The sequence below is a fragment of the Vicugna pacos genome, chromosome 20, assembly GCF_048564905.1.
Source record: "Vicugna pacos chromosome 20, VicPac4, whole genome shotgun sequence".
Taxonomy (NCBI): Eukaryota; Metazoa; Chordata; class Mammalia; order Artiodactyla; family Camelidae; genus Vicugna; species Vicugna pacos.
Genome location: NC_133006.1, coordinates 26186003 through 26213650, shown reverse-complemented (window position 1 = coordinate 26213650; position 27648 = coordinate 26186003). Strand labels below are relative to the sequence as shown.

At 43.7% G+C, this 27648-nt stretch overlaps 1 protein-coding gene and 6 non-coding genes across 7 annotated transcripts; 6 read left to right on the top strand and 1 right to left on the bottom strand.

The window, feature by feature from the left end:
* The first annotated feature begins 192 nt into the window (after positions 1-192).
* PRSS16 (serine protease 16) lies at positions 193-7957 on the top strand. The gene is made up of 12 exons (XM_072945482.1): positions 193-326; positions 401-561; positions 1373-1472; positions 1604-1733; positions 3115-3238; positions 3502-3579; positions 3663-3710; positions 4163-4456; positions 5236-5377; positions 7341-7520; positions 7597-7742; positions 7859-7957. Exons 1-12 carry the CDS (start codon positions 257-259, stop codon positions 7889-7891), a joined length of 1506 nt encoding a protein of 501 aa, XP_072801583.1. The 5' UTR covers positions 193-256; the 3' UTR covers positions 7892-7957.
* A 5382-nt stretch (positions 7958-13339) lies between these two features.
* TRNAT-AGU (transfer RNA threonine (anticodon AGU)) lies at positions 13340-13413 on the top strand. The gene has a single exon. It is a non-coding gene; the product is annotated as a tRNA-Thr (tRNA).
* Positions 13414-16525: 3112 nt separating this feature from the next.
* Positions 16526-16598, top strand: TRNAV-UAC (transfer RNA valine (anticodon UAC)). The gene has a single exon. It is a non-coding gene; the product is annotated as a tRNA-Val (tRNA).
* Positions 16599-20321: 3723 nt separating this feature from the next.
* TRNAR-ACG (transfer RNA arginine (anticodon ACG)) lies at positions 20322-20394 on the top strand. Its single transcript has one exon. It is a non-coding gene; the product is annotated as a tRNA-Arg (tRNA).
* Positions 20395-24620: 4226 nt separating this feature from the next.
* Positions 24621-24694, bottom strand: TRNAI-AAU (transfer RNA isoleucine (anticodon AAU)). Its single transcript has one exon. It is a non-coding gene; the product is annotated as a tRNA-Ile (tRNA).
* A 2079-nt stretch (positions 24695-26773) lies between these two features.
* On the top strand, positions 26774-26846 carry TRNAV-CAC (transfer RNA valine (anticodon CAC)). The gene has a single exon. It is a non-coding gene; the product is annotated as a tRNA-Val (tRNA).
* Positions 26847-27386: 540 nt separating this feature from the next.
* On the top strand, positions 27387-27460 carry TRNAI-AAU (transfer RNA isoleucine (anticodon AAU)). The gene has a single exon. It is a non-coding gene; the product is annotated as a tRNA-Ile (tRNA).
* Positions 27461-27648: the final 188 nt, after the last annotated feature.

The following is a 27648-nucleotide window of genomic DNA, read 5'->3' as shown; positions in this document are numbered from 1 at the left end:
CAGAAGCAGCCAGAGAAGTAATTGGATATCCAGGGGCCACATCAGCAGGCCTCTATGTACAGACTCTGGCGTCCCTGCCCCGCTTCACTGGTTCCTACAGAAGCCTGACCTGTCCCAAGACAGTTATATGAAAAGAAATCTGAGTTCCTGATGAAAGACTATAAATTTAAAGGCCAGCCCAGGGGACATTAGATAAAGTTCTCAGTGACTGAGACGAACACAGCCCTGAGAGCCCTTGCACAGAGGATTGGAGAGCATGACCATCAGACGTATCCTATGGCTGGGTCCTCTGCTCCTGGCTTCCCTCTGGGGCTCCTCAGCTCCAGGTAGGAGGCTCATTAGGGTCAGACGGGGCTCCTAACGAGGCCTGGCCTGACTCCTTCCCCTCCGTGTCCCATAGCCTCCCTCCTTAGGCGCCTAGGTGAGCACATTCAGCAGTTTCAGGAGCGCTCTGGACTGGGCCTGAGCCTGGGCCCGAGTCCTGTGGCCTTCCCAAAAGAAGGGTGGCTGGAGCAGCCACTGGACCCCTTCAATGCATCTGACAGACGATTCTTCCTGCAGGTGAGGCCAGGAGAGGGGCGTCAACTGCCTACCTAGCCCCCTCCCCAGTCTCCCTACTCTGCCCTTCAGTCTCTGCTTTCTGTTCCTGCCTCTACACCTCTGTCTCCCCAGCTCTCTGCCCCGCAGTCTCATCCCTTGTGGCCCTTTAGTCTAACCCCTCTGTTTCTTGGATTTGCCCTTTATCCCCTAGTCTCCCTTCTCTTTCCTAGCCTCCCACTTTTTTCATCCTTCAGGTCCTGTCCTTGAGTTTTTCCTTTTCTCTGTCATTCACTCTCACTCTCTCGCTGCCCCTCAATACCCCCTTCTCCCTATCCTTCAAGTGAAACACTAAACCCATCAGTGGGTCTCAATATGGCCATAAATCTGGACCAGCTTTGGAACCAGACCTGGCTCACAATAGGCACTTGAAGATATCTATTGAATGAATGATAAAATCAATAATTTTTCATGCCAACTCTGTCAGTCTCAAAAGGTCATTTCACATAGGTCCTATTCCTGAATGCCTCTGCATTTGTTACTTATTCTACAATTGTTATTTCGGTATATAGCAACTACTTACCATGTGCCAGCCACTATCCTTGACCTTGGGGACATAAAAGTGAAAGTTGGCAAAAATATCTGCTCTTGTAGATCTTATCTTCTAGATAAGGAGACAAACAGGAGAGAAATGAACACATAAATAAATAAGCCTATTTCAGACACTACTATGTACATAAAGATCCATTAGGGAGAGAGACTGGAATGAACAGGGAATAAAGAATAGGACAGAACTCTCACAACCCCATTTTTTCTTCCCCATCCCACCTCCTAGCGGTATTGGGTCAATGACCAACATCGGGCCAGCCAGGATGGACCTGTATTCCTGCACCTGGGGGGAGAGGGCAGCCTTGGGCCTGGCTCAGTGATGAGAGGTAAGAAGCAAGGGTGAGGAAAGACATAGCTGGGAAGCTGGTGGGGGCCAGGAAGGGAGGTTGCATATTGCAGTGCTGTGAGACTCAAGGGTTGCATTTATCTCACATCCCCTCCTTCATATTCTTCACAGGGCACCCTGCAACCCTGGCCCCAGTCTGGGGGGCCCTGGTGATAGGCCTGGAACATAGATTTTATGGCCTGAGTATACCTGCTGGAGGATTGGACATGGCCCAGCTTCGCTTCTTGTCTAGCCGCCATGCGTGAGTCGGAGTAGGGAAAGTGTTTAGGGTCATGGGACTGAGGATGTCTGTGTCTTGGCATCTCTGCATCTGTGTCTCTCTCCTCCATTGCCCAAAGTTGCAGAGTCTCTGGTTCCATGCTCTCTTCTCATTCTTTCACTCTAATTATTTCTCTCTCCATCTCTGAGTCTCTGTCCCTACTTATCTTTTTCTTTCTCTTACACTATGTTCTTATCACTTGCTGTCTCACTATGGCGTACTGGTCCAGACCACAAGCATCTCTTACCTGGATGACACAGCCTCCTCACTGGTCTCCCTATTTCTGCCCTTGACCCATATAGTCTATTCTCCAAATGAAGCCAGAGTGATCATTAGATCATAAGCCAGATCACCACTCTCTTGGCTCAAATCCCTCATACATCTCTCATCTTACTCAGAGAAAAGACAAAATCTTTACAGTGGCTACAAAGTCTGATTGGCTCTGGCTCCCTAGTTAACTCTCCCACCTCCTCTTTTCCACACTCCTTGGGCTCCAGCTACACTGAGGTCCTTGCTGCTCTCCAGACTTATAGGCACATTGGTGCCTTGAATCGTTGATCTCTTTCCTCTGCAAGGAGTGGGCTCCCCCTAGATATTTGTATGGCTCCTTCTCTCACCTCCTTCAGTGCACCCTATTCCTGTTACCAACCTTTACTATTTCCTTCCCCACCTCACCTGTTTTATTGTTCCCCAAAGGACTTATCTCTCCCTTTCCTACTTGGTGTATCTCTCTATATCTGTCTGTAATCAGTCGCTTTCCCTTTCTCTGTCTCACTCTTGTCTCCATCTCTCTGTGTATTTGTCTACATCTCTTTGCCTCTATGTTCCTCTCTGTCTCTTAGTATTTTCACAAGCGAAATGGGTTTCTAAATGCAGTAGGATGGCACTAACTGCAAACAGTTTTGGAAATGTTAGGGAGAAGAGAGAGCATTTAGGATAAAAAAGAGGATGTTAGACATACCCCCAATATCTCTATCTCTTTTTCTAAGTATGTCTCCCCCTCCCCCAATAACGTCTAACCTATTCAGCGTAGGTCCTCTCTTCGTAAGTAGCTCTTCTTGATTCTCTCCAATCCCTCCTATAGTTTAGGTTTCCACCTACACTGCCTTGGAAGTTTTCCTCTCCCATCTAGTCTGGAAGAGAAGGGTGGAGGCTTTCCAGATGGGTCTCCCTTGACCTAGGCACTCTTGCAGAAATGAGTATGTGGGTATGGGGAGTCCTCTGAAATATTTCATGAAAAAAATAGTCCTAATTTCTGGCCAGACTCCCTCTATTCTTGTCTCGGGATCCCCTTCTGTACAATGCGGGAATCTTCGGGGATTTCCAGCCATGAGGACTGACTCAGTCTTCCCTCTGACCATAGGCTGGCCGATGTGATCTCTGCCCGCCTCACACTCTCCCGCCTCTTCAACGTCTCCTCCTCCAGCCCCTGGATCTGCTTCGGAGGCTCCTATGCCGGCTCCCTGGCTGCGTGGGCCCGGCTGAAGGTCCCAGGACTCCTCTTGGGAAGGCTGGAGGGAGGGAACTCTGGGGTCCTCAACTCAGATAATAGGAATATGTGCCCACCACACTCCCTCCTCCCACACCGTTCTTTCCCCTAGAAGAGCTTTCTACAATCTGCGTTCACAAGAGTCCGGTGTATAGAGGGTGGGGACTTGCTTAAGACCACACAATGAGTGAGTGGCACAGGGGCAGGAAGACATGGGATCCCAGTCCCTAGCCCCCAGGTTGATAACTTCTCCTCCCTCAGTTTCCCCATCTCATTTTCGCTTCGGTCGCCTCTTCCGCCCCGGTGCGGGCCGTGCTGGATTTCTCCGAATATAATAACGTAAGGATGGCGGGAGACGGGTCCAGGGGGAGGAGGGCCTCAGTAGTGGAGTCACTTAATATTGTACTGCGGTCGGACTATAGGTGGTGTCCAGAAGCCTAATGAACACTGCGATTGGTGGATCCCCTGAGGTAGGAGGTGGGCGCCAGTCCGAGGGGTATAGGAAGAGACAGGAGGCCTTGAGGATGCGGGCAGGGGGAAAGGGTGAAGCCTGCAAGGTGGCGGCGTCTGAGGGACTTGGGACCCGGAGAGGTGGGCGAATTTAGGAAGAAGGCAGGAACTGAGGATGGATCCTGGTACCTAGAAGGGAGGAGCCCAACGGGGCGGGGCTGAATGGGCGTGGCCAGAGGAGGGACGACCCTATCAGTAGGCTGAGGCTCCGTGTGGGGCGGGGCCTGGGGGGACGTCCCGGGGGAGGAGCCAGGAGAGAGCGGGGCCTCGGGCGAGAGCAGAGTTCTACAGCCCAGGAGGTGAATCCGACTTGGGAAAAGCGAGGAGCCCAGGGAGGATGCAGGTCATGGAAAGGGGTAGTCTGGGGCCCGGGTCCGAGTCTTCGCTGACCCAGCCTCTCCGCTCTCCGCAGTGCCGGGCGGCGGCGTCCGCAGCCTTCGCAGAGGTGAAGCGGCGTCTGCGCGCGGGCGGGGCGGCTCAAGCAGCGCTGCGGGCGGAGATGGGCGCCTGTGGATCCCTGGGCCGCTCTGAGGACCAGGCGGAGCTTCTGGGGACGCTGCAGGCGCTGGTGGGAGGCGCGGTGCAGTACGATGGGCAGGTGGGAGCGCCGCTGAGTGTGCGACAGCTCTGCGGACTCCTCCTCGGGGACAGGGACAACTGTAGCAGCCCCGCTGCGCCCTACCGCGGGCTTCGTCGGGCAGTGCAGGTGAGCACCCCTGAGCACCGCCAGGAGTCAGCAGACAAGAGTCCCTGTTCCACCTCCGCTGTGTGATCTTGGGCACGCGTAAGCCGTTTCTGAGACTTAGTTTCCTCATCTGTAAAATGATATCTCACAGGGACCTCGTAGGGTCACGGAAAGCTCTCAGCAGGGAGCCTGGCACACAGTATGCAAACGTTGGCGACTATGCTGGTTATCCGGTTTGCCTACCTTGTTCTGTCCTCTTCCTGGGGCCTGCAACAGAGTCTGTCACACACAGCAAGTGCTTAATTAGTATTTGTAGAGTGAATGAAAAACACTAGTCCTGGTGGCATAGTTCTCCTAGAGACTGGGACCCGCCAGCCTTGGAATCCACAGTTACATCCTAGCTGTCACTTTTCAAGCGCTGTCTGCACCAAGTGCTGTGCGGCATGCTTCACATTTATTATTTCATTGAATTCTCACAATAATTCTAGGAGGTAGGCACTACTATTATCCCTATTCACAGATGAGGAAACTGAGATCCAAGATACTATTACTTGCCCAAGATCTCACAGGTAAGAAGTTTCTAGTCATCTAGTACCTTAATCTCTAATCTACAGGGACCCAGGTCCCCACCACCACTGACCACTGACTCCCAGGAGAACTCAGAAACTCACTCTTCTGACTTCTGTCCTTTGACCCGTATGGACCTATTCCTCCAGGCCCTGGCTTGCTGGGGGAAGGGGTGGAATGTATGTATGTATATATACATATATATGTGTGTATATATGTATATTGTCCCCTAGGTTGTCACACGCAGCCTGGGCCAGAGGTGTTTAAGCTTTTCTCGAGCAGAGACAGTGACACAGTTGAGAGTCACAGAACCCCAAGTGTCCAGCGTGGGTGACCGGCAGTGGTTGTATCAGACCTGTACTGAATTCGGCTACTGTGAGTGACTGGCCCAACCCTCACCCCCAAAACATACATTCTGTGCTATGCCCCAACAAGCCATCTCACAGGGGGTCTGGACTCATTTTCATTTCCATAGGACAACTGGGTCTTGTTTACCAGGTGTGGGACTGGAGGCGGGACAGCCATACTAGAGTGTGCGAGTATGTGTGGTCCTCACATACCTTCTCACTCACATGCTTGGTCCTCAACAGGAGTGATCGGCCCTTCAGTCTGCTCTTCATTTGTGTCCCTGTCCCAGGAATGGCTCTACCTTCTCCAGTTGCCAGGCTAGAAACCCTTATCAGTGCTTTGCATGCCTCCTTCCCATCATCCACATAGGCTGTCAATCACTGAGTTTTGCCCACTCTTTCTTCTGGACAACTCTGAAGTTCACCCAATCCTTTTCTCTTTCCAAGCTCTCCTGCCTGGATCCCTGACCCAGCCTCTTCTCTGATCTCTAAACCTCCACCCATACAGAGCAACTCCCTCACAGGGTCCAGAGAGACCTTTATAAATATGACCATGTCCTTCCTCTCTATTCAAAACTTTTCCACAGCTCCTCAGTGACCCTGGGGTAATAAAATACAGAATGCCCATTGAAATTTGAATTTCAGATAAACAACATTTTTTTTAGTATAACCATGTCCCCAATATTCCATGGGATATACTTACACTAAAAAAAAATGCTTTTCTGTTTATGTGAAATTCAAATTTAACTGTGCATCCTGTATTTTTCTTTGCTAAATCTGGCTACCCTTCCCCAGAGTTAACTTAAAAACATTTGCCATATCCCCTGAAAGCAGTGGAGACATGGTTTAAAGCAGAAATTTTGAAAGTTCAAATTCTAACTTCATTTCATAGCTATGTGATCCTGGGCAAACTTCAGCGAGTGACTTAACCTCTCTATGCCTCAGTTTCTACCTCTGTAAAATGAGAATAACAACAGCGTTTCTCTCATAAGGTTGTATGAGGGTTAAGAGAGAGAATATATGTAACATGCTAAGAATAATGCTTGGGTACAGTAAGTGCTCCATAAATGCTTGCTCTTATTATTATAAGGCTCTACTATTTTGACCCCCTGATATACCAATCTTCCTAATACCTCAGGAACTTTGCTTGGATGCTTATCTTCTCCTCTGTATACAGTTTACTCATCTTCAATTCTCAACACAAAGTGCCCCCTTCTCAGGAAGCCTTACCTGATCTCTCAAGATAAGTCCACCTCCCTGCCTCCACCTCATCAGTTTTGTATTCTTCTTCTTAGTGTTTTCCATGGTCTCATCACCACACTCTTTATTGCCTATCTCCCTCTCTGGACTGTGAGTCCTGGACAGCAGAGCCTGGGCTGTTTTGGTTGCACTGTATTCCCAGTATATTGTCCAACATATATCTGAGTACAAGGTAGGTGCTCAAATAAATGGTGAAGGAAGGAATAAATTAATATGAGACTGAGAAGTTAGATTTACCCTAAAAGCACAGGGAAGCTATGGATTTTAAGCAGGGGAGACATGATCTAATTTGTGCCTTAAGCACTCTGGGCTCTCTCTCTCTTTGTTTGCCTCAAACCTGCTAATTCCTTCAGGTCTTTCTTTTATTAATTGGTTTTATTAATCATTTTTTTCAATAGGGTTGAACCCAGGACTTCTTGCATGCTAACCATGTGCTCTACCACTGAGCTATACCCACCCCTCTCCCCTTAAGGTCTTATCCCTTACAGAATGCTGTCCCTGAGCCCATTATGCTCCCTCTGGGGTCCTCCACCCCCACCTCAAGCCTTCTTCCATCATAGCCCTGATCATTCTAGGCCATCTTTGGGAGTGAGTGTGTCTCTGAGGGGACTATGAACTCGTTGAAGTTCTCGAGCTGTCTTGGTCATCACTGGGGAGAGCTCTGTCAATGACTATTAAAGAGGTAGGGGGCTGGCTATATATTCCACACTTATGGATACCTCTGTCCACAGATGTCACATGTGAGGACCCTGGATGCCCTTTCTCACAGCTCCCAGCACTGCCTTCCCAGCTAGACCTGTGTGAGCAGGTGTTTGGGCTTTCCACTTCATCCATAGCCAAGGCTGTGGCCCAGACGAACTCCTACTATGGTGGCCAGACCCCAGGGGCCACCCAAGTGCTGTTTGTTAATGGTGAGCATGCCAGACACTTACTCCTAAGTGTCTACCTAGCTCCAGCTCAACCCACCATTCTGTCCTTTCTTTCCAGGGGACACAGACCCCTGGCATGTGCTAAGTGTAACACAGGCTTTGGGACCCTCAGAGGCAGCCCTTCTCATCCCTAATGCCTCTCATTGCTTGGACATGGCACCTGAGAGGCCCTCAGATCCTCCCAGCCTCCGCCTAGCACGCCAGGTAAGAGAGAAAAAGCTCTGGGTGATTTGCATTGTTGTTTGCATACTAATTTGCATGTTCCTGATCTCTTCTAGTGCTGGGGTCTGACTTTCCAAATTCTCCCCACCTCTTCACAGAACATCTTCCAGCAGCTGCAGACCTGGCTCTAGCTGGCAAAGGAGAGCCAGGTTAGGAGTGGGGTCTAAGCCCCACACTCTCACCACTTCCTGTGTGGCCACCTTACTCCTGGATTAGACATTTATTGAACAAGAGAAAGCAAGCGTGTTTTGGAAGAGGAAATTCTCAAAAATTGGGACTCAGCACCTGTTCTACACAGAACCGTTTTGTTTCTGCAAACATCCTCATTCCCAACTAAAAGTGCTTTTTTTCAGACAGGGAGTTATGTAAATATAAGTGGATGGTTATTCTAATTGTGAATAGTGTCATTTTAAATGTCAAATGTCGAAGAAATGTGGTTCTTTGTGCTCAGCTCCCCCCCTCTGCCTCGCCCCTGCAAATCAGCTTCTTGATCAAATTCTGTTCAGTTCCTGAGCTGGGCATCTTGCTGCAGGCTTCTCTCTGGACCTCAGACCCTGACCTGTCTCTGCTTCTCACTGATTCTCTCACTATGTGCCCTTCCACCAGTCTCATCCTGTCTATTTTGTCTCTGTTTCTAATTGTCTTTCTGTCCCCTCCTGTTTCTTCATTCCTGTCTCTCTCTGTATCCTAGTCTGTTTCTGTTTATTTCTCTGAGTCTATGTCTCTGTCCCTGTCTCTCAGTCAGTGTTTCTCTACTCTTCTTTAGCTTGATCTGCCCTTAGTTACCTCCACTGCTCTATTTCTGTCTCTCATTTTTGGTCTCTGTGTCCCTTTATAAAGTCACTTTCTCTCCCTCTCTCTCTCTCTCTCTCTCTCTCTGACTGTAAAATTTCCCTCTTTTCAGACTCTCCCTGTCTCTCCTCCATTATCTTCTTAATCTCTCTGTCTCCCTGAGGCTCTGTCTATTTCTGTCTTTTATGCTGTTTCTTGCTGTCTCTAGTTTTCTTCCTGTCACTTAATCTTTGTCCTTCTCTGTCTGTCTATCTTTTAGTTTTCCTCCTAAACCTTTCACTCACTAACTTTTCCCACAATTAAATGTCCCTTTCTGGCACTTCCAGCTTCCAACCGTAGGGTTTTAGGGTTCTGGCCAAGCCTTCCTGATGAGGACACTCCCCGGTTCTGGGAAGTTGGACGCAGTCCCAGGGGTGCCTGCTTAGCCTGCTTTAGCACTGCCAATGGTACTCTGTTCACCACTCTGAACAGCAGCCACCAGGATCAGGAAGTAGCAAGTCAGGGAGACTGAGCACCCCTGGAAAGCTGGGAAATGGAAGAGAAGTAAAGGCAAGTCAGGACATGGGGGTTGGTAAAAGAAGACATAAAGCGCCTTCTGTGAGGAAGTCACTCCCTGCCTTTCTCGATTCTAAACCCTCTGGAGTAACTTTTTTCTTCTTCTGAGGGTTAACTCTAGCCCTGCTTACCAGATGCTACCCTGTACCACTTACTGCTCTTAACCACGGCCCCTCATGCTGAGGTCTAGCCTCGGTGTTTCTCTTTCTATATTTAGCATGTGCACCATGGTCTGATTCATCGTGGGTGCTTGGTGAAAGAATGAAGTCTACCTTCAACTCTTCACATTCTCTTGGTTTCCACCTACTTTGCTGGGCGCCTCTTCTCTCAATCTCTTTTGCAAACTTCTTTTCAGCTTGATAACCGAACGGGTCTGGGTTTGGTGCTGGGCTGCTTTCTCTTCTCAAGCTTTCTCAGAGCTTCAGAGCTGCTCAGAGCTGGAGGAAAAAATTACCCTCACACTCATCTCACATCATACTCAGAACAATATAAGATGAGTCATAGATCTAAATGTAAAGCTAAAACAATAAACTACCAGGAAAAAAATAGGAAAATTCTTTATGACCTTGCAGTAGGCAAATATTTCTCAAAGAGAAAAAATAGCATAAATATATGAAAAAATACATCAGACAATATCATAATTAAAACTTCTGCATAATAAAAAATCTTCTGCTTATAAAAAGACCTAATTAAGAAATGGAAAGACTAGCAAAAGACTGAAGGAAAACATGCACAATGCATATACCTGACAAAGGATTTATATCCAGATTATTTAAAGAACTCCTAGAAATCAATAATAAAAAGACAAGCCACTAAAAAAAGGGCAAAACCCATGCATAAACATTTCAGTTAAAGAAATACATGAATGGCAAATAAGCACATGAAAAAGATGCCTAACCTGTTTAGTCATTAGAGAAATACAAAAACCATAAAATACTACTTCACATCCAATTGAGCTAGAAGCGAAAAAAAAAAAAAAACAGACAAAAACTCCTAACAAGTTTGAATGATGAAGATGTAGAAAGAACATCCCATTATTGGTGGTGGGAATGTAAAATTTTAAAACCACTTTACACACACACACCCTTTATAACTCAGCATTCCCTCTCTTGGATATTTGGAGAAATTGTTTTTTTTGTTTGTTTGTTTGTTTTCATTCAATCTTCTAAAGAAGAAGGTATGTATCATCCCGCGGTTGGTTAGCTCAGTTGGTTAGAGCATGGTGCTAACAACACCAAGCTTGTGGGCTGATCCCCTTATGGGCCAGGCTGTATGAAGGGTGTTTTTGTTACATTTATAACACAGATCAAGGTTTTCTCAGTCTCGGGGTGCAATATGATGTCTCAATTAGTCTCTTGGAGACAAGACTCTTACTGAGAATTAAAAAGAACTTGAACACACGTCTGTGATTTCCCCAAAGGTTTAGGTCCTGTTTTGACCCCCCTCTACAGGGCGAAAGGACAGCAGTGAGTGGCCTGATATGGGAAATAGAATTGCTTTTGGCATATTTTTCCCCCACTGGGTGACTGATTCTTGCAAAGAAACTGACCTTATTGAATTATTTTTGTCTAAAAATTAATAAAATCATCCACACTTTCTACACTTCTACACTTGGATCTTAACTGGTTCAGTGAGAGATGAAACAAAAATTTTTAAATAACGTGTGAAAAAAATTTTAATATCAACACAGTAGAAAAGAAACAGCTTCATTTTAAATACTCTGAAGACTGATTTGACATGTAGGTGACTCGTTTAAAAAACATTTAATTTGAGGTAAGAAATATATTCACATGTATCAAAGTTCAAATATATAATTTGGTACAGTGAAAAGTCCCTTTCTCTCTTATAAATCATCCATCCAGTGATCATTTCCAATTTCCAGAGATAAATTCTATGTATAGTTGCATATGTATCCTTTCCAATTTTCTTTATAGAAACAACTATTTATATAATTTCTTGTTTTTTCTTTTCATGAGAGAGTCTGAATATTTACACTTCGTACTGCAACTTGCCTTCATCACCTAACAATATAATGTGGAATCTCTGTTTTATCAGTGTTTAGAGAGCTTCCCAAAAGCACTTTCAATATAGTACACACTTGACAAAATCAGAGCATATTTTTCAAAATAGTTGGCATATTCTGCAGAAGTTGAATCTGAAATGTTCTGTTTGTATCAGTGAGGGAGGGAATGTGTACGAAAAACCAGGCTTTGTGAAACTGGAAAGCAGGAGAGAAGATGACACCCAGTCATTAGTTATTAGTAATTAGTAAATTAGTTATTAAAAAATTACCAATGTTGGTTTCCTAGTTTTAACAAATGTACCATGGTAAGGTAAGAAGCTAATATTAAACGAAACTAGCAAATGAGTATAAGGAAATTCTCTGTATTGTCTTCAAACTTTTCTAAAATTACTCCAAAATAAAAATTTGATTTTAAAGATTATAATAAGAAACATGTCTCTTTTGCCACCATTAACTCAGCATTGAACCAAATGCCTGGTGTGCTCTAGGTCCATGATAGGTAGTTGTTAAACACTGAAGGAATGTGATTGATGTCTTATTTTGGTGAGGAACATGGCAGAGATGTTTACATGGTTATCTGTGCTAGATGATGTATGTTTGTTCTGCAGAATATTCTCCTAGAGGCCCATTCTCACACTGAAATGCAAGCCAGAACAATGAGATTTCTCTCATCCTATAAAAGACATCTGAAATAGAGCTATATGGTTTACATTGTACCTGAAGTTCAGTAGGTTTCTCTCACAAAGTTTCAATTCATACCCAAAATGTCTTCTTTCTATCTGGTCCTAAAATAGTTCCATTTGTGTCAATAAACATCTTAACATCTCTTTGTTACATCTTGCCCCGTAAAACTGAGCTTTTGTATCTATCACACAGTGGTTCCATTATAAAATCCAAGTTTTTCAGAAGGAACAGTGGGCCAGTTCAAAGTTCTTTGTTGAACTTCACAGAGATCAGGCTTCTCTCAGGCAATATTAATCACCCCTTCTCTTTTGTTCTTGAAGAGTTCATAAATTCCTTTTGGGGTGTGTGTGTGTGCGCTTTTTAAAGATTTAAACATCTCTGATATGCCTAACTGCAGGTGGTCCCTAGTTTATCTTAATCTACCCATCAATACACATAATACCTGATACTAAAAGTACAATAGGAGGGGAGTTTTTCATTGGGCTGAAAATTTTAAATCTTATTGAAGTATTAGATTACAATGAAGGAGTTCTTCAAATAGAGATGAATGGAAAATGTGACCTACCTTTACAGAAGTACTTGAGAAGCTACAGTTGTTGAAATATACAACAGAAGGAAACAAAATTGTCTGTTACTGCAAGAGATATAGGCAATTACCTTACACTGTTCTCTATCAGCTGAGGAAGCAATACTATTTATCTTGCCTAAGGTATAACATGCTATGAGGAGTCTTGTAGATTGAAACTTTAAAAAAAATAATAATAAAGTACTGCAAATCTTGATCTTAAGTTTCATCTTGGCAAAATCAGACTTAGATGTCACCCTTGCTAATCTTTCGGGCTTTTCTTCTCCTACCTATCCTCTTCAGCTAAATCAGCTTTCTCTTCTTCACAATTTCTGGCCCTCCTGTGTTGGCACCTGGAGGGAGCATGACTCAGAGCCTTAGAGGAGCGAAAAACTTCACAAGCCTGGCTTGTCTGGCAGCTTCTGCTCCTGCCCAGTATTTTAAATACATTTCATGTGCTAACAGCAAATTGCCACTCTTCACAAATACCAGAAAAGGAACAATTTCACGTGGGATAAATAGCAACAGTTTAGTGTCCAAGGGAAGGATACTACCAGTACTTGAAAGCCTCTATTTTGCCAAGTGATTTACATGTCATTTCAGTTAAGCCAACCAATAAACTTCGTTGCTTTAGTCAACATGACTGATAAGCACCATCATCTCCTTACTGCAGATTTGAAACTGAGAAATACCTTCCACAAGAAGTTGTAAAAACTCCTGGAAGTGAAATGGTTTGGCTACATATTTAAAGGGTCCAGAAGATCAGAAAGGATTTTTTCTTAGCACAGCATGTAAACTGCTGTACACCTTCCACCTGAGAAATAGTAAAAGAACTGGATAAAATCATGAGTAGTTGTCCTGAGAGTCTTCCATTGATCAAAAATTCTTAAGAACTGCATTGTTGACAGAAGAGTGAAATCTCCCTCAAATAACGTGCAAATTAGCCTACTGCATTAAGTCGGCTCTGTGGCTTAGTTGGTGAAAGCGCCTGTCTAGTAAACAGGAGATCCTGGGTTCGAATCCCAGCAGGGCCTCAAAGGGTATTTTGCCATTGGAGACGACTGGAATTTACATCTTCATGAAGTACCAGGAGTATGGACAGCTTTAGCCAAAAGATATTACTTTAAAAAGAAGTGTAATAATAATTACAATTCTCCAAATAGCCCATGAGAGCAATATGAAAACATCTGTGCTGGAAACTCAAAAACTCAAAACATGTCTTCTGATATTATGAGATGAGCATTAAAATTGCCTGGAATAAGTGAGTTTGCTTCTTGGTCTTACTTTTCTTGTAGATCACTTGTAGATGAAGTCTCAGACACTCCCAGTTAGGTTTTGTGTGATCTCTGTGACTCTTTACTATTTTTGCCTCCTAGGACCTTTACCACAGTGTGGACAGTGTAAGTATTTGTCCTTCTTGAATGACTCATTAAATGGTCACTCTTTCATCTTCCCCTACCCTGCCCCCAATTTTGCGACAAATAGCTTTTGGCCCACTGACTAGCACCTTAGTGTCATGCTTCAACAAATTTAGTGAACATATGAATCACCTGGTGATCCATTCAAATGCAAGTTTTAAATCAGTACAATTGTATTGGGGCCTGAAACTAAGCATTTCTGGATGAGTGATGTCTGCTACTGTTACATGGATGATACTTTCTGTAGCAAGATTAGGGACTTAATGATGTTTCAGTGGATTTGCTTATCACCTCTATACTTTCATATGTTTATTGCTCTTTTCCATACACATTTAAAATTGGAACTCTTTCTACTCATTCACCTTTAGTCAATTCATCCGACGAAAAATAAATAAATAAAAGAATAAAGAAAAATTGTAATATGAATTATAGTATCAATCAAGTACTGTTATAACAATTTTCTCCTTTTTATGTCATAAGAGACTCTAGAATACACCAGAAATTTTGCAAGGAGAAGAAATAGGAATATCTCTAAACAAGGATAAAAGGAATACTGACACACAGAATCCTTTTTTAAAAGATTCAGGCAACTTTTTGATCTGAAAAGTCTTTGCGCATTTACTAAACAAATAACTGTAAGAAACAAAAAACATAGAGCTGTAAAATTCAATTAAACCTTGAGATTTGAGATTTTCTTGTTTGCCTCCTATATTTCTTTGACATAGAAGAAATCTTTTAAAACCATTTATCATTCTCCACAAATATTCTCCTCCCCACTCTCAGTAATGTGCACAACATTTCTCAAGCAATGGGTTACTTTCAAGTAGTTCCTTGCTTCTCCCCTTAATAATCTAACAGGCTGATTTCTCATTTTGTGAGCCATTCGGGAGGGCTGCAATGTGTCAGAATACTTGTTTCATAGATCACGTGGGGTGGAATGCTGACTATCATTAGCAACCAAAGTGAAACACAGTAATATGAACTACTGTTGGGAAGGGTGGATGTTTCATTACACTATTCTCTACAAACTGATTCCCAAACAAGACCTGTAAACTCACAGATGTGTCCTTACGAAAGTGTCTTACCCATAATGAAAATCCCATTTCTCTACCCACTAAAGCTAATGGACGCTCATTACTCCTGATTTCCATTTCATCTCACGTGGTCCCTGAACTTCCTTCAATGACAAGCTTCTCCTCCCTTAAACTCCTCCCCTGGCCTTGCCCTGTGGTTCTTTTGAGCAGCCCCTAGACCTGAATGTTTAGTATTTTCCTGGGTGCTTTCTCCTACTGAATCACCTTGCCTTCTGAGACTAAGTTCTATTCATATTAGTACTCCTTCCAGCATATATTTCATCAAAGTTTGTGTATTGGTAAATGGGATCAAGACTGCGAAAGGTGGAGATGTAGAATGGAAATGCTGAAACGTTGAGGGAAAAAAAGTTACAAGTGTTCGCACCAACTTCTAAACTGGGCAATCTTTCTTTACGTGAGGCAAAAACACAGACCTCTACATACAGAATTCACGTGGAAAGGACCGCTGTTGCAGACCTGCATGATCCTTGGTGGCCATGGCCATCAGAGTTTATTCCCTGTAATCGTACCCTCTTCTCCCTCTTCATAATGTTCTTTGATGTTGACTCTGCCATTACAATTCCACACTGAAACTGATCCCAGTCAGATTTCCACACCAAACTACAAATGTGCAAACCACAATGATTGTAGCATTTGGCTTCTGAAGCCTTATATTAAACACATGCCAAAAAGTCTCACATATCTGGGCACTGACATTAGCATTATGATTCTACCACAGAAACACTACCCCCTCAGATAGCTGCTGGAGTTGTTCCTTCCTTCGCCTGTCGCGCCTGCATCTCCCACAACTTTCTCATAGAATAACATGCTGGAAACTAACTAATCACTTCCAGATCCACCAGGCTTGCCCTCCCTTCAATCTCATATTTCAGTTTCCTGTTGTAGGCCACATAGCCACTTACCACTCCTCAAAATGGACTGCTTAGCTTGCCTGCTAAGTGTACTTACTACTTTCTAATGTCCTATATCCCACTAAGGACACAGGGCTTAAACTTGACTCCAGTTACCTCCTCAACTATCAACTTAAAATCAATGGACGATTTTTGCCTGTAGTGTCTGTGGAATTTTCTCCCCCACTATCTACTGTGGGAGCTCTAATTTGCGCCCCAACAATCTCTTCCTCGTAGAGCCTTTTCCTCGTTCCTGTGTTTTCACAGTTGTCTCCCTAAATTCCTTATCTGTGCAGCAGCCAAAGGGATCTTTAGCTTGAAACGAAAACTGTCCTTTCTCTTCTTCAAATGTTCACGACTCTCCACATCACCTGACAGTACAGTGTGAAGCGGAAGGCCCTGGCAGTTCGGTGGTTTCAGGGCTCTGTGTGTTCTGTCCCGGCTCCTACAATCAGAAAGAGAGATGGAAATCACAGTCACAGGGTAATAACGCGTAGTTCCTTGTAATCCAGTGCCCTGGGAGCCTGTTATGTTACCCTGCCAAAAGTTAGGGAAGGAATGTGGACTCTGCTTTTGAGTTACGTTTGGTTATGGCACAGAGTTTCTATTTTGTTAAAGTGTTTCAGAGGAGGAAAAGAAATGCACTGTGGAAGCAAAGTAATTCAGAATTATTAGCTCTGGGGACGCCCTGGGAAACGAGCACGCCGTTTCTCCCCATATTATTAAAAACGCGTGTACTGTTGTGTTTCCGTAGTGTAGTGGTCAGCACGTTCGCCTTACACGCGAAAGGTCCCCGGTTCGAAACCGGGCGGAAACAATGCTTCGCCGGGAATTTTGTCCCTTTAGTGAGAAGCACACATATTTCCTTCACACCTCGGGGTTCCAGACTTCAAGATAAAAGCTTTTTCCCGCGTTATCTTGAGAACAGCAGCGCTCAATCTGCACCCCCACTTCTTGTCAACCCTCGAAGCTTGGAGCTTCACTTCACTGAACGATTTCTCTTTAAGAAGAATAAGGATTCCTCGTCCAAAGAGACCAAGTTATGTTTTAAAATTAAATCCTTTCTTCTTATTGTACTTTTAACACTTCTTCAGGTCGTCTGGATCCAAGGCCTTTCACAATGTGTGGATTACCAGGGTCTTCTTCCAGTCTGTCGCTGGTGTTTTCTCCCTCTTAATGGACTTCTTGGATGAAAAAGGTGTTCAATTTTTTGTGAGGTCCAGAGTGTCAATCTTTCTTGTACGCTTGGTGCTTATTACATCCTGACTAACAAATAGTTGTCTATCTCAAAGGTATAGAGTGTTTTTCTAACATTTCTTGCCTAGCCTTTACTGTTTTCACTTTCACCCTGGGTCAATGGGCAAATGGTTTAAACAGGCACTTCACAAGAGTCAAGCAAATGGCCAGTAAGCAGTTAAGGTATGCCATACCGACAGTACACATAAGTAAATAAAAACAACCAATCAAACAAAAAGGCAAAACAAACAAAGTAAAAACAAAAGGAGATATTTCCAAATATCTTGCATCTCCGACGTTGTTGTTGTTGTTGTTTTGTTGTTGTTGTTGTTGTTACTTTGCCAGAAATATTTTCCAAAAGCTTCAGTATAAAATGTGCACGTCGGGGTGGAAAGACATGGAAGAGGGGAAGGAAGAAATGAACCAGAAAATTTTCCTGTCCCCAGGGAACTGCAGGGAGCGCGCCTTTCAGGCAGAGATGGTTGCTTTACTTCACTTCCCTTCCCTTTCCTTTTGCTCCTGATTCGCAGGTCCGCTTTGGTACCCCGACCCGTAGCCTCAGGGACTTCTGCCGCAGTCAGCCTTGCGCTGCGTCTCTCTGCTCGTGTTTCCGCTACACGGCCAACGCCGAGCCGAAACTTTTCCCGAACCCGGGCGGCGCTGGGGGGTCTGAAGCCGGACGGACAGCATCACCCACGGAGACTTCCCTGGGAGGGGCGACCACTCGCCGCCACGAGTGGCCATTTGGGTGCAGAGACCTGCCGCTTCAGAGGGTTCAACGGCCAGTTAGCTGCCTTTAGGCAGGAAAGGAACAGTCCGGCCGGCCTTGGAACGGGCTTACAGTGGGTTTACTTGCGTGTGTGATTAGAGACAAGTCTGTAGGGCAGACGTACACGAATTCGGGCGTTGGGGCCCTCGCGGACACGGTACCGAGGCCGGCAGCGGCACCTCTCTGACGTCGGCAGGACTCAGCATCCCGCTCAGCTCAAGCTGCGCGCCCAGCAGGCAGGGAGGATTCTCCTCGCAACCAGGGAGCCCGACCATTCCTGGAGTCAACACCGTGTACAGCGTACTCTGCATTTGCTGGGGTGTATGAGAAAGGAGAGGAGGAAGGAAATGGTTTAATGATGCACAGAGTTGATACTGTGTGTGTCCTAGGTACAGATGTTCTAATTTTATTTAAAAAAAAAAACACCACCACCAAATATGGAAAACAGTATTTCTACTTGATTGTCATGGAAGACATGTTCATATATTAAGGTATGGGGAAGGCATTCTGGCTTATATACGATTTAGCTAAAATTTTATGACTGTTTTGCGACCTACTAAGCACACTTGATTCATCTGCTTTATCCATTGAAAAAAAAAAGGGTGCATTGCCAGAACTTAAAATGTCCCTTTTAAAGAGAAAGATAAAATGACTCCTTTCCTGGGACGTCAAAGCTAGTAGCACTTCGCAGTGCTACTTCCGCGGCTAGACTGACTCGCTGTGTACCTGCTGATCCGTCGTTTTCGAAACCTCGAAAGAATGTATCCCGGTCATGTTTGATGTTCTTTGTTCTGATGAGATACTCAACGGTGCTGAAAACCATGCTTCTCTGAAGCAGTTTCTCATAGCTATCTGAGAGGCTGTCTCCCCACATACAGTCCTCAGTTTGGCTCGAATAAAATTATTTTCTATTTCTATTATAGATTGTCTGTTGATTAATTCCGTCGACTATTGAGGCTAGAAAAAGGGGGCTACCACATTCACAGAAATTACACTTCCACATCTGAACTACCGGTGCTTCTGCATTCACAGAACACAACAACTGGGGGGCGGCAGATCATTGGAATTACGGTTAAAGAAGTCAAATTTCCTGGGCTCTCTACAGGGAACACTGCTCTTGTCCCTGGTGGACTAGGGGAAGTCACACAATCAGAATGCTTGGGAGTTTCTCAAACTTTTTGCGAGAACTTTAGCTGGATTTTGCTTAGATTAGGTCAGACCAGACCTTAAATGCTGTGACCTTTGTCAAGACAAAAAAAAAAAAAAAAAAAAAAAAAAAAAAGGCAGAAAGCCGTATTTCTAAAAGCGTTGACTGTTGCCTAAACATTTCAAAGCTATTTTATTATGTGACCCTTAAGATTATGGCCTGGAATCCTCTCTATGGCCACTCCTTCGTTTTCAGCCTCATTTCATACCTCACCGCCCCTTTCCCTCCAACCACACTGTCCTGCTTGCAACCAGTCCCTCTTATTTACCATGGATGTGTGCACATATTACTTGTTCTACTTCAATTACTTTTTTCTATACCTAGTTAACATCTCCTCAACCTTTAAACTTCACCTCCATCATTACACCTTCAGAAGAAATTTCCCTAAAACTTTGTGAATAAAGCTTCACATTTCTGTTAGAACTGTATACCTCTCTTTTATTTCAAAGGACAAGTAGGCCGGAAAAAATAAATAAATAAAAAGGCAAAGTTGGGATAAGAAACCTTTGCATTCTGGAGTCTAAGTTTGTGCCATTAAGAACATTACTATACCATGTCTCTCTCTCACCATCAAAGATCCTTTTCTCAAGGCAGTTTCACATTTTGAGGTGTCTCCTTTGACTAATTTGAAAACTGAAATAAACAAATAACCAAATTGTCTAAAGAGAGCATATCTATCTGTTGGAAAGTTATGTGGTGGCAAATCAGTTCCTAAATTCCAGCATTCAATGTCAAATATGATTTCTGGAATGTGCGTACCTTTATTGAATTCTTGTCTATTTGTCTTTGCCGATTACTTTTGCAGGCTTTTATCCGATCCACGATTTAGCACAGGATTTGGCCATGATTCTCCACCTTAGTGAGTATTACTCTTTTAACACTGAGAGGGAAAGACGTGATTCTTACAACCAAATTTCCACACCAAGTCAATTTTCTCTATTTTATGGCACTTAATTGAAAAGAATACACAGTAGTCATTAATCATCCATGCATACATTATCAGTGCCCAACAAAAGTATGTAAGACAATATGATAAACGTGGAAACATGGCAGATTAACAGATTGCAAAAATTAGCAGAAGAGCACTCACAGGTGAAAAATTGCTTTCAAGACATGACATTCTACCATATATGTAATGTTTTAAGACTTAAAATTGCTTAATAATTCAAATGTAGAAATGGAAAACAAAGTTGTATTATGTAAAGTAACCACGGACGATGTCAATCTCTGGGAGTCAGCAGTTTTGTACGTACTTCTAACCTCATGACTCGCCCCACGGCTTCTGAAGCCTCATTGAAAAAAGCCTACTTCGGCGCCAGAACCAAGAGGGGCCAGTGGCGCAATGGATAACGCGTCTGACTACGGATCAGAAGATTCTAGGTTCGACTCCTGGCTGGCTCGCTCGCTCCACTTTTCAAACCCAATCTTCTGCACCTTGACACTCAAAGCAGTTCTTAAAATTTGCTTCCATTCCACTTACTGTGAAGAGCTCCCTGACTTGACTTTTCTTGTTGCTAGCCCACAACGCAGTCTTGCCCGTTGTTGAACTCGGAAAAACTTTCCAAAGGAACGGGATCCAGTCTAACAGATGGCTAATATGGGGAAACATCACATAGAGAAAACTATACACAGTTTCGGATCAAACACGCTTAAAGGGGGGGTGGGGTGAGGGGGGAGAGGAAGAAAGGAAAGAAGGAGAAAGAAAAAGGAAACAATGCGGGTCTACGAGTGTCTCCCTCACCAATGTTATTCCCGTTGGGTTTAACCCCGTACCCCGCCTTGCTATGAGAAAGAAAGGAGGCGCTGACGGACGAAATGTTAGATCCAGAAAGGCTGGGGTAATGGGGACAGGATAGCGGAGCTGGTCTTGACCCCTACCCACTGCATTCAGCCCAGAGCTCGTCTCCCAGCACCGCGACCTCCAGAAGGGCGCTGCAAGATCTGCGGTGCGGGTGCGGGTCTGAGAAGCTGACCTGGAGGAGAGGCGATCACGAAAGGATCCCGGACAAAGGTGAAAGAGCCCAGGAGGCCTGACGCTGAAGCAACAGCTGGGCAGTGGTAGCTTTGGGCTGCTGCCACGCTAAACAGATGAGCCCCGCATTCCCCTTCTTTTACCGTTGGGATTCCCGGGAATAGGACACAGTAGAGGAGCCGGGCGAAATCAGTCAAGTAGGAGAAACACACAAATAAAACCAAACGACTTCCTTAAACTCACTCTTTGATCCTAGGAAAGTGTATTGAGGTTCGACAACGTGTGCTTGCCAAGAGGCACTAACAGTGGAAGAAATACATACAACCCTCCCTGAAGCCCCCTTTCATTCGCATTTTTAATCTTTAGCCCGTGCCTGAAGCCGTAATTGGAAAAGGTGTCTAACATGCAGTCAAGCTCAGCAATACAACAGCTAATATTTGTACACATTTCATACACTTTGAAAACACTCAAAGTGGGATAATTACGAACTTCTCGTTATGAGAATTTTCAAACATGCACATAAGAAGCAGAACAAGATAATAAGTTACCATCAGGTACACAATCACCCAGCTTCAATAATCATCAGTATTCTACCATTTTTAGATTTATCTCCACCTATCCTCACTCCTCTGAATGTTTATTATTATTATTACCTTTAGAGTTCTTTTCTCAGGTAAAATGTACCTGTATCAAAATGCATATATCTCAACTGCAATTCTGAACCATGGATACGCTCATGTAACCCACACTCCTATGGTGCGTTATACGTAGACCATTCCGTCTCCCATAAAGCTCCCTTGGTCCTTCCCAAACCTCTTCTACCCATCCCCTCAGAGAAAACCACTGTCCTGATTTCTTTTTCACATTAGTTTTGCCTGTACTAGATGTTCACATGAATGAAATCACAGTGTTTACTCTTTTGTACCCTGTTTGTTTCACTCAACATTATGCCCCTTTGATCACTCAGGTTTTTGCTTCTGTGGGTAATTGATAGTATGCCATTGTATAAATAGATTGCAATATTTTATCCATTCTCATCTTGACAGACAATCGAGTGGTATAGAACGTGTCAATATGCTATGCTATGACATTAGTATGAGCATTACTACGCAATGTTTTAAAATTGTCGTTATATTTCCCTAAAACAAATACTTAGAATGGCTTATAGACTGGTTGGGTCAAAGGGCAATGTACATACAACTTTAGGAAAAACTATCGAACAGTTCGAATTGCTTACATCAGTTTACAGTCCCACTGACAATACGTGAGGAAGCTGGTTGGTCCACATCCAGCACCACTGATGGTTTGTTGTGTCAGCATTTCACCCTGAGCCATTCTAATGAGTGTGTGATGTTATCTCATTTTAGTTTTAAGTTGCACTTCTCTAATAACCAATGATGTAGAGCGCTTCTTCTGAACTTGTTGCCCTTTCAAATAGCATTTTTATGCAATATTTTCTTGAGTCTCTTGTGTGTTGTAATTGAGTTGTCTGCATTTCTATTCTTGAGAGTAGGAGTGTTTTCTATAATCTGGACAAAAGTCCTTTGTCTGATACAAGTATTGAAAAATGTTATTACTGTCTACAGCTTACTTATTTGTTTTCCTGATGATGTTTTTGGTGAGAAGATCTTTTCTTGTAAGAAAACTTTGCCATTTCCAGGTTGCAAAGATATTCTCCTTTGTTTTCTTCTAAAGGCATTATGAAGTGAGCTTTCATGTTTTGCTTTGTTTGTCTTGCTTTTTCTGTGTGTATGTGATGTTAAGATAAGGGTGAACAATCACATTATTCAATATAGATATTCATGGGTTGAATAACCTGTATTGAAAAGATCACCTTTCCCATAGAATTATTTTTCCCCTCTTTGTCAAAAAATCAGTTGACCGTGGAAGTGTGGGTCTCTTTCTAGACTCTGTTCTGAGTCTACTGATGTATTTGACAGTCCTTACATGATTCCACAATGGCTTGATTACCATCAATATAGAGGAACTTAGAAATCAATGAATTAAATGCCTCCAAATCTATCCATTTTTTTAAAAAGATTATTTTGACTATTCTAGATCCTATACATTTTCCTATTAGTTTCATCATTGTTAATTTCTAGGAAAAACACCTCTGCGATTTTAATTAGTATTCTGTTGAATCTACAGATCAACTGGCTTGAACTGACAAGTGAATATTATTGAGCGCTCCAATCCATGAACATGACATGGTTTTCCTTCGAATTGAGTACTCTTTACTTTTTCTCAACAGTGGATTGCCATGCTCAGTGTTCAGAGTAGGCATGTATTTGCTAAATGCATTCCTAAGTATTTTATAGTCCCAACAATGTATTTTAACTTTATTATATTTCCCAATTGTTTTTGAACCGATCACTGAACACACACAACCCACACACACAATTGATACAAGAATATCCACTTGATCTTCTAGAACATTGACAAGTTCGCTTACAAATATTAGGTAGTTTCCCCCACCCCCCTCCCCTCCTGTAGATCCCTTAGGATATTTCCCGTGTAGAAGCTAATGTTTTCTGAAAATAGAAAGTGTTTTACTCCTCCATTTCCTTCCTATTTCCCCATGCACAGTATTTCTATTTCATGCCTTGTTACACTGGCTTGACTGCAAATACACTGATGAGATCATGTATCAAGAGCAAAAATCCTTGTGTTTTTTCATATGTAGGAGGAATAATATGTAGTTCACAGTAAAGTGTGATATTAGCTATACATTATTTGGGAATGCCCTGTATGAGAGTGCAGACATTTCTTTCTGATCCTAGTTTGTTGACAGTGTTTGTTATGAATAAGTACTGCATTTTGTCAAATGCTTTTTCTCCACCTGTGGAAATACGTCTTTTCTTTTATTCTGTTTATATGGTAGGTGACATTGATTGGTTTTTAAACTACACAATTTAATAGGTAAATAAATTTAGGAAATCATTTCAACAAAAGATTAGCATACAAGTATCAACTGATTTTCCTATACAGCAATAGACATCAGGAGAATACATTTTAACACTATACAATTCAGCAGAGCATCAAAAAAACAAACAAACAAACAAAAAAAACCCCAAAAAACAAAAAACACAAAACACAAATACATATGAATACATTTCTTAAAAGCACAAGGCAGTTGGTCACACTGAAAATAAAACATCCCAGAGAGAAATTGTAAAAGACTAAGTAAATGGCAAGAGACTCCATACGAGTCTAATGGACGATGCAATAGTATTAATATATTAATTTCCCCAAACTATTGCATACGTTCAGTTAAATCCCAGTCTAACTTCCACCAGGTTTTCTTTGTATTTGACAAAGCTTTTCCCCGTTAAAATTTACACGCAAGGCAACGAGAAAAAGTAAGATAATCTTGAAGAATAAGAACCAGTTTGGAGCATTGACACAAGAGATCAAGATACGCATAAAGTGATCAATATTATCTCAGTGTAGTATTGATTCGAGAATAGACAAAGAGACCAACTGCTTGTAAAAATAGCAGAACGAACATGCCCTGGGCAAAACAGAGAGGTTCAACAATTCCATCGTGAAGAAATAACATCAATAGCATGATGAGGTTTGAAAAGCCATCTGAGCTCCAAGTCTGAGCTGGAAAGGTGTAAGCACCTGGGATGGTGAGGAGTAAAAGCAGTAGCTCTGGCCCGTACGGGGGTCGAACCCGCGACCTTGGCGTTATTAGCACCACGCTCTAACCAACTGAGCTAACCGGCCGAGGTGCCGCAGGTGCTCTGCTATTTCCGTTTTTAATCACTATTTCCCGCTGTACCTCTTGGGAGCAAAACCAACAACTTCCACAGCCGACTAACCTCACTCAACGGGAAACTTCGCCTTCCTCAAACTCTGCCAGTGCGACCCCAAAACACTCCGAAACATGCCCTCCCCCTCCAGGGACGCTTCCCTCCTTTCTCCTCCCTCCCGGGGAAACACGCAACAAACGCAAAGCTTCTCGAAGGTTCGAGATCGCAGCCAGCACAGCGGGAGCCTCCGCAGGCCTCGGACCACTCAGCTCCTGCTCCCACCGGGCACATTCTCCTACCCTCCGCAAGGAAAGTCCGGGCACATCTGCTTTCTTCGGGCTGCAGGAAGTGCGCTACTGGTGCACTGAACACTACCCAAAACTGCTGGACCAAACTAGGGAAGATCCAAAGTCAAAGAGACACGTTCTATGCTCATGGACGAAGAAATATAGTCAGGATGAAATGAAACTCTTCTCCAAATGTTCCTCTAAATTCAATTTAATCCTTATCAAAATCTCAGCTGGGCATTTCTTCATCCTTAAATTTTTTTAAAAAATTTTTTTGGCTCATTGAAAAATCTATCTTAAAATTCATATGGAAATGCAAAAGCCCTAGGAAAGCAGAAACAGGCTTGAAAAAAGAGAACGGAACTGTAGGGTTTACACTTCCTGATTTGAAAACTTTGTCTAGTCAGCCAGACTGCGGTACTGGCAAGAAGGATAGACATTCAGATAACAGAACAGAATTGAGAGTCTAGAGAGAAGCACCTACATCTACTGTCAGTTGATTTTTCAACAAAAGTGCCGAGACCATTCAGTGAGGGAAGGCATGGTCTTTTCAACAAATAGTGCAGGGAACAGTTGGATACTCGTGCGTAAAATCATCAATTCACATCACCTCAAGTTAACACAGATTTGCTTTGAGCTTATTTTGTAACTAACTTTTGTAAATTAACAAAAATAAATCCAAAATGGATCCAAGATGTAAATGTAAGATGCAAAAACTATGACCCTCTTTGAAGAAAACATAGGAATACTTTTCCTTAAACCTTGGAATAGGCAACTATTTCTGAGATGCCATACCAAGAGCGTGTAAAAGACAAAACTGTAAATTGAACTCCACCAGGATTTAAAACATTTGCACTGCAAAAGACATCATCGTAGAAAGTGGAAAGGCAGGCAGCAGAGTGGGAGAAAATATTTGCCAGTCAAAATTCACTTAAGGACTTGGATCCATAATCTGTAAAGAACACTTACCACTCAATAGTGAGAAAACAAATAACCCAAATTAAGAAATGGGCAACAGATTTTAATACACATGTCACCAAAGAATATATATGACTGTCCACAAAGCGCGTGGAAAGATGCTCGACATCATTAGTCGTTAGGGAATTGCAAAAGAAAATCTCAGTGAGACGCTGCTTCACACTCAAAACTGACTTTGTACGTAAATGATGGTATCTCTAATAGCCGTTATGGCACCTCAACGACGTTAATAGCAGCAGCGAGTTTAGTCTGACTCTGGTTGATCAGTGTTCAGCTGGCGCAGAATTGAGGACAGAGGGGACAAGAAAGGACTGCCTGGCAGACCAGTCGGCATTTCCCCTCTCCCGTCCCTCAGTTTCTATCGGTCCTGCCCTGCCTGGCACAGAACTCTGGGCAACTCCCTGAGGTCACGTGCACCGAATCCCGGTTACTTTTCTGGGATCATTTTCTGGCACCCACGGGATGGTGATCACAGAGCTTCCTAAGGTCAGATAAACCCACGTAGGACAAAATCGAGCAATTTTCAGACATCTGTTATACCCGGAGACTGCCTTAAGATCTCCGTCCTGCCTTTGGAAAGGAATTGCTCGCTTAAGCGGAGTATTTGCCTGGTGTGACTCATTGACTCAGTATTACTGATCTCAATAGAAGAGTGCAGTAACCTTGATCATTTCCCGGAAGAAAAGATCAGTTCAACGTTGCCGAACCCGGGCTAGCTAGCCAGGAAGTCTCTTCTCTCTTACACGCCAGAGGCGGGGAAAAAAACGACAATAGCCGAGCCATGCACAGTTTCCGTAGTGTAGTGGTTATCACGTTCGCCTCACACGCGAAAGGTCCCCGGTTCGAAACCGGGCGGAAACATCGCTCCCCTCCGGGCTTCGTATTTTAAAGTTGTCCTCAACCGCCCAGGCAGGTAGACCAGAAGGCGTCCCAACGCCGGCCAAGTCTCACGCGGAGGGAGATCTGCGCGACTCCGCCACGATCGAAAATCAGACCTGTCGGAATATCTTTCGGCCACCGAATGCCATCTTCTTTGCGTGAGCCTTGACTCACCTGTAGTTCAGGGGCTGATTGCCAGTCATTTGCAGGACCCCAAATACCTCCACGGACTTCCGGGCCCTTAGCGCCGCAGCTTCAAAATCTTAAGCTGCCTCTTTCCAGTCCAGGAATACGACTTAAAACCGATGTTCTTTCTTCCCTCCTTTGCTTTCGGTTTTCTTTTGAGAGAACGCGTCTCATTCTTTTCATTAAGGGTAGGAAGCAACAACAACAACAAATTCTCCTAAGAGAAACAACAACAACAACAATTATTTGGAACTTAACGCTTTATAAAAAGGGGAGCGGGAGGGGCGTTTTTTAGGGAAAGAAGAAAAAAACAACGAAAACTGTCCACTCGCCGAGGGCCGGTTAGCTCAGTTGGTTAGAGCGTGGTGCTAATAACGCCAAGGTCGCGGGTTCGATCCCCGTACGGGCCACTCCTTTTGGTCACCTCCGGAAGAAGGCTGTTAGCTGTCTTCGGAGGTTACTTCTCTGGTCTTTGTGGGGAGTCTTCCCACAGCCTTGCGTACTTTCCCTACCTGCATGCGCTGATCAGTACCAAGCTCACCGTGGACTTCTTTCTGCAGTTGCCTCTTATCACAGCTCTCTCCTTTCGCGTACTCTG

Excerpts from the sequence above, each read along its gene's own strand:
- PRSS16 (XM_072945482.1), top strand. The coding sequence starts at position 257 with ATGACCATCAGACGTATCCTATGGCTGGGTCCTCTGCTCCTGGCTTCC. Across the intron at positions 1,734-3,114 it reads TTCTTGTCTAGCCGCCATGC|GCTGGCCGATGTGATCTCTG; the intron begins GTGAGTCGGAGT and ends CTCTGACCATAG. Across the intron at positions 3,239-3,501 it reads CTGCGTGGGCCCGGCTGAAG|TTTCCCCATCTCATTTTCGC; the intron begins GTCCCAGGACTC and ends CTCCTCCCTCAG.